Raw genomic sequence first — 6,997 nt, forward strand, 5'->3', positions numbered from 1 at the left:
TATGGATAAGTGTGTCGGCTTTGGGGTTTGATGAAACTGATCTTAAATCTTAGCTCTCTCAGTTCTTAACCATGTGATATTTGGTGAGACTCTTAATCTCTCTGAGCCTCAGTTTCTTTATTTATAATATGGAGAAAATAATTCCTAACTCACAGGGTTGCTTGGTGCAATGAATATAATAACTCATATGTTTTCACTTGTTCAAATATTAAACCATGGGTTGCCATTTTCACTTTATTTTATTTGTTATTGTTGTTGAGTTGACTTTAAGTGGTAAAGTTTTTGAGAGGATGGAGCCTTTTATTGTTAAATATATATCCATGCCTTTAATTTCTATGAAGGAATTTATTTTTATTCATCTAAAACTTTTTGTAATCTATGAAGCAAACAAAATATTTTTGGATTTTGAAATCAAATGCATCACGCATAAACATATCGATACAAATATTGCTTGAAGTAATGGAAGGAACTCTTAAGACCCAGCAGAGTCACATATTGATTAAAGTGCTCCATTATTTAGCGTTCAGATGATCTTTTGTGCTGTGGCAATGAAATAAAAGCTTCTGAGAAACAGTAATTTCCCATTAAAAGATGATTTAATGCTTGGATTTAAATATGCTGTCATCCAATTCATGTTCCCTAAAATATACCCACTATTGAAATTTTAAAGGAGTCCTTAAAACTTGGGTTAAATAGAAAACCAAACTTTACTGAAATACAGGAGCTTCAAGTTAGTGAAAGCATACACTAAAATTTTTCAAGCCTTTTATAAAATATGTTTGTGCAAATTTAGTCTATTTTCAAAGTACCTAATTTGGTTACAATTTCAACCATAAGTACAAAGAAAATGCAATTAAAGGGTGTCACTGCCTCAGTGGTTACATCTGGCATTTTATCTACCTAATTAAATCCTCTTTCTAGTACTCCACCCAAAGGCTACGTGGTTTTAACCAGTAGCATAAGAAACATCAAGAATATATTTGACTCTTCACAAATCATGAGTATACTTGTAACTGAGCCTGCTGTGGTTTGTAATTTCATGTTTTAAGAAGAAAGTTCTTAATCACATTCTTTATTTAGTTCCCCCAAGCTAGATACTTATTTGTAGTTGCAAGCAGTCACTCACAGAGAAAATGAGCCCACCCTGCTTGATTACATACTTGCTTTACATTAAGGGGTTGGCTCTATCCCAGAATTGCCAGAAAAGTCATCTTCAAAGACGAAGAAATGGGAGTCTGTAAAAGAAAAACAGGCTGCTTCAAAAGTTTACTGATCAACATCCACTCTACGGAGGTCAGAGAAGGTCCTGCAGATGGACCCCAGGGCAGGGTCTGAAGGACCAGGACTTGTCCAGGTAGGGTGTTCAGCCAGAAGGAAAAAGAACAGATAAGCACTCTGAGCATATTTTACATCTGTGATTATTCAACTATTTGTTCACTAATCTCTCCTCCATTACTCCATGAGGACTCAAACCATGTCTCTTACTCATCGCTGCACCCACCATCGGCAAGCACAGGGCTTGACATATGAATATTCAGATGAATTAATATCCAAATGAATCTCTCCTTCATTGTTTTGCTCTTTGATAGTTTCTTTTGTGAGTGTCTTTTCTTCCCAACTAGACTGTAGTCATGTGAGAGCAAAGTCCGTATCTTATATTCTACCAAGATCCTTTCCAATGATGTTCCATTCAAATTAGTGTCAATACCTATGGGATGTTAAGCTGTGAATTTGAGAAAATAAAGGTGCTGGAAAGTGACAAAGGTTGAGAAATAGGCCAAACTTAGAAACTTAGAAAGAGGTTTATTTTTCTCCAAACTCTTCTATTTCCCCCTTCGAGTCCCTAGATCACCTCTTCCCCTTTTTCTCCTCTTCCCTAGAAGGTACCCAGGGTAATGGAGGAAATAGCAGTTGAATATGGGGTTAGTTAGACACAATTTCCAATCCATGCTCTGCTCCTTACCAGCAAAAGAAACAAAGGAAACCTAGCTGCTGGAAAGTGACAAAGGTTGAGAAATCCAGAAAAAAACCCATAGCATTTGGGTGGGCAAACTGAAGTCTAAATTACAGTTCCACTACTTAATAGTTCCATAATCTTGCACAAGCTTCCAATTCTTGTTCGATCTCAGTTTCCTCAGTTGTGAAATGAGTATGTGTCTTTTTTTGGAGGGATGTTGTGGAGAGATTAGGTGAGTGGAGAATTTAAAGCTCTAACCCATTACAGACCAATAAAATTAGCTCCACTCCCCAATCATCTTGCACAAGTATTGTAACATCTCCTCGCCTCAATCTGCTTATCTGTAAAACAGGCAAAACGGATAAAGAAATTAAATATGAATCAGAGTTCATACTCATAAGTACTACACTATAATTTTCAGTTAGCTCCTAATGGCTTTAAATTCAACTTGTTTAAAAATTAACAGTCCTGCATACAATAAGATATGGAGCTTGTATAGGACATAGAAAAAAGGATGTGTGTGTGTATCTGTGTGTGTGTGTGTGAGAGAGAGAGAGGCTAAAGTTTTCTGTGTCTGGGCTTGGTTCACCTATTTTTTCTTCTCAGTGCATGAATGAGTGACTAATATGTGTCACACTTCATAAATCTTTGCATGCCTAACCTTCATTTAGTAGGAACGTGAGGTGTTTATCTCTGAGTCAGTTTGCATGTCTGCTCACACTATAGGGTTAGCTGTTTTGAATAAAAGAAGGTTCATAGTACAAGAACGTATATCATTTTCTTTGTATTTAGGGATCTTTCAATCATTTTATTCAACAGGTTTTAATTCTGACTCTGGCACTGTTCTAAGGTCTTTATATATATGAACTCATTTAATCTTTCTAACAACCTCATACAATATATACTATTCTCCCACTTCTTCTCATGAAGAAACTGAGGTGCAAAGGGTTTTCAGTAACTTGCCCACCCACAGTCACAGCAGGTAGGTGAAGCCGGGATTTCCATGGAGGTAGATAAGCTCAGGAGATCATGCTCTTCCTCTTTGCACTATTCTGCCTCCTAATGGTTTATAAACTTTACACATTACAGCTGAAAACTCTTACTGCCTAGCAGATGTGTTAAGCAAAAGTGATTACCAATTAATATTATGTAAATGACTGTGAGGGATGCCCTGACAAAGATAACTCTCTAACTGCCTATAATTGCACCATTAAAGTTTCATTTATTTGCATCACAAGTTACCCCCTTTAAGATATATAAAGGCTGGGCAGGGGCAAGGAAGGAGAGAAATGAATCCTGGAGCATTGGAAAACTGCTTGGAGGTCATGACTGGATTTGGTGCCTCAGTAAGAGAAAGGAAGAGTGGACAGAAAGGAACTTCCCTATTAGGTAAATTGTCAAAACAGTGGGTTCATTACCATGAGTTGCTGTTTGTGAACAAGGAAACTGAACATCAGAGAGCTTAAGGACTTGCCCATGGTCACAAAGCTGGTAAGGAGCACAGCATGGATTGGAAATTGTGTCTAACTAACCCCATATTCAACTGCTATTTCCTCCATTACCCCGAGTACCTTCTAGGGAAGAGGAGAAAAAGGGGAAGAGGTGATCTAGGGACTCAAAGGGGGAAATAGAAGAGTTTGGAGAAAAATAAACCTCTTTCTAAGTTTCTAAGTTTGGCCTATTCTTCAACTTTTTATTTCTATTCTTTTGTCATGAATTCATGTCAACTTGTTATCCCCTATATTCTGCTTTGCTTGAAAGGACTTTATTGATTGACCATGTTGTGCAAAGTACTATGCTTACTGCTGTGTGTGTCTGCAGAGAGATAAATATTTTTTTCTCTAAACCAATGAATTTATGATCTGGATAGAGAAATAATATGCACATGTTTTCCCAGATAAAGCCCAAGTTTCTGAGCCTGGCACCAAGGCTCTTCCCAAGTGGACCACCACCTTCCTCACTGCCCTCAAAGCTCTTGCCTTCTCCTCACTTTGACCTCATCTGAGAACATCCAACTACTTACCATGCAGACCCGTGCCTTGGTAAGTACTGTTTTCGGGAATGTGTTTCTCATTTGAGAGCACTCCTCTCCCTCCTAACTCCTAACATAGAAACTGATGGAGTAGCAGCTAAAGACCAGTCTCATGATATAGACTTTGCCAATTAAATGCTCCCATTTAGTTATTTGTAACCTAAGAAAATGGCACACACACATATACACACAAAGACCTGAATTCATTCATCATGGTGGTAAATGGAATCTACCATGAGAGACCATGTTTAGAAATGTCATGATGACAGCAGCAATATCTAGGATGGCAGGTATGTTGGCTAGACCATTCCTGCCATAAGATGGTTATTATCCCTCCTGTTCCTGGGCCCTTTAAAACTGCTTTGATTCCTGTCTCTTTCCTAAGCCTGGTCCTCCTGTGAAATGTTGAATCTCTGAGCCCTAATAGTCTTTCATTAAGGCCCCTTCTATTGCTGCAACCAAAACAGCTAATTGTCCATTCTCTATCCTCAGACTATGAAATCTCTCAAGCATTTTCTGGTACCTATGATCTGAATTAAATATTCTCTTCTTTTTTGAAATGTGCCCATTACTATATGAGGTAGGTACGTTGAAAAATATAGGTAAGTAATTTGAAATAATGTTATTCTATAAGAGTATACATAGCATAATATAGTACAGCATAGTTCAGTATAGTGTAGTATATATTAGGTCCTTTCATAGAACAAGGATGAGATATCTTCAAGACTTAACTAATGAAAGTTTATTGTATTACAAGTGATCTTCTTGGGTGTTATACCATTTCTCTCTCTCTTTTCCCCTTTTCTCTCATTCATTCATTCAACTAATATCACTGAGCATCTTTGGTATTGATCAGCATTGTGCAAGGCTCTGGGGACACAACAGTGGCCAATACAAATAAGGTCCCTATTCTAATGAAACTTCTGGTGTCTGGGGAGAGAGAAATAAACAGGTAAAAAATTAAAATGATCATGTTTAAAGGGTTATAAGAACAACAACAGAGTGATATGTTAGAGAATTATTGGGTTGGGGGCATACAGTTTATGTAGGGACAGCTAGGAAGGCTTCTTTGGAGAGATGTTGTTTTAAGCTGAGGCTTGAATGATGAGAAGAAACTAACTGCATAGAATAGAAGGAATAGTATTCCAGGTAGAGAAAGTAGCATGCACAAAGGTCATGTGGTAGGTTCAAGTCCAGGAAGGAGACCAGTGTGAATGATAGGAGAGGAGGTAGGAGGGCCAAGTAACAGTTCTTTTATTAGGCTCTAGGTGGTCACTTTGAAATGTATGAATTTTACTCTTCCATTTTTCATGTATTATCCTCTGCATTCTGTGTCTTTGGATTTCCACCTTCCTAATTAGGAAGGGTCTAATTGAACAGATCACCTTTGTGGCTTGTATTAATTAAGAGAATGTTTCCTCCTCTGACAGATAACCCTCGAAATCTCAGTGACCTAATACTGAGTGAAACAGAAGTGTATTTCTTACTCCATGAAATTCCAAAATGGTGTTCCTGATCAGTGTAGGGGAGCTCTATTTTACTTAATCATTCAGGGACTCAGACTGATAGAAGATTCACTATCATCAACCCATGGCTTTCAACTTTGCCCTGAATGTAGATATCCAGACTGGGGGTCGGTTAGGGAGTTTGGGGAAAGAAGTGAACGGGTGACCTCATGAGAGGGTTTTATGGGCCAGCTGGAAGTGATGCACGGCATTTCTGCTCACATCCCGTTGGGCAGAATTCAGCTATATGACTACACCAAACTGCAAAAGAGAGTGGGAAATGCAGTCTGCACGGTGCCCAGGAATAAAGGGAAATAGTTCAATCAACCATGGTCTGTGTAGTGAATTGCCTGAGGTTGCCTTTCTTGGTAGGTATCAGTGGAGCACAGTGTAACTGGCAGACACTGTGAGGCTTCCTACCCATGGGAGGTGGGTAAAGACAAAACGTATTTTGAAAAATAAAATTCAAGTAAATATATTTTTTTCTAGAAAATGAAAAACACTAACATTTTGATAATACAAACTACAGAAATTGTCTTGCCTAGTTGAGATGGACAGAAAATCTAGTGATTCTCACCTGAAGGAACAGTTCCATAGAGCAGTGTAGTGGGATGAATAGTTCCCCACCAAAAGACATGTTTAAGTCCTAACCCCTGGTACTTGTGAATGTGACCTTATTTGGAAATAGAATCTTTGTAGATGTAACTAAATTGAGTATCTTGGGATGAGATCATTGTGCATTTAGAGGTCATTTTGCATGGAAATATGAAGCAGAAAGGAAGTAGACTTCCACCTTAATTTTATCCCCAGTCAGTACTTTCAATGCACCCGCATACCCCCTCTCCCAGCAAAGTATCTTCCCTTACCATTTCCAGGGATCCTCAAAGAGCACCTGTCAAACATTCTCAAAACTCAGTCTTTCCGCTCAGCCACAAGCAGCATATAGCACCTGCTACATCTCACTCAGCTCTCCCTTGTCAAAATCCAGCATTTCACAATTGCTTGAGGGGACTTCAGGGGACCTGTGATAATACATGCATGTAGTTAAACTAAAGCTGCCGAGGTCCCTGGAGGTCAAAGCAGGATATTTTAAGGAAGGGAGGGGAATGAATGATCCTCTGCTCAATTATCTAACCACCGAGTCCCACAGGGACAGTGCCAGTTCCTCGGCTCTTGCTAAGTCCCTTATGACAGGGGCTCCATCATACCCTGATTCTAATTCCTCTCTTACCCAGGAGCTCTCATATGACCCAAGAGGTATGAGGGGCAGCAAACATGATCCCATTGCCTCTACCCTTTCCATCTCTTCCATTGTCTTGGCACCTCCTTCTTGAAAAAAAACCCGAAAAACAAAAAGCAAACAAACAAAAAAAACCCCTTTGTTCTTCCAGACAAAGAGACTTTTGGCAAGAAAGAGGAGAGTCACATAAACACACATACCTCCACTCCAGGTGACATGCACATTGCATAAGGAAAAAGTAGAAGGAAAGGAGACGATTATTG

At 38.8% G+C, this 6,997-nt stretch overlaps 1 protein-coding gene across 1 annotated transcript in view; it reads right to left on the bottom strand.

Annotated features, from left to right (window-relative positions):
* Positions 1-3,516, bottom strand: part of ANO5 (anoctamin 5) — a gene marked incomplete at both ends in the record, with an annotated part of 110,932 nt that extends 107,416 nt beyond the window's left edge. The window contains 2 exons of the mRNA XM_079707778.1: positions 2,227-2,298; positions 3,490-3,516. Coding sequence (XP_079563904.1) covers positions 2,227-2,298; positions 3,490-3,516 — 99 coding nt within the window. The remainder of the gene's footprint in view (positions 1-2,226; positions 2,299-3,489) is intronic.
* Between the last annotated feature and the right edge of the window lie 3,481 nt (positions 3,517-6,997).

Source organism: Hyperoodon ampullatus, assembly GCF_949752795.1.
Source record: "Hyperoodon ampullatus genome assembly, chromosome: 7".
Classification (NCBI taxonomy): domain Eukaryota; kingdom Metazoa; phylum Chordata; class Mammalia; order Artiodactyla; family Ziphiidae; genus Hyperoodon; species Hyperoodon ampullatus.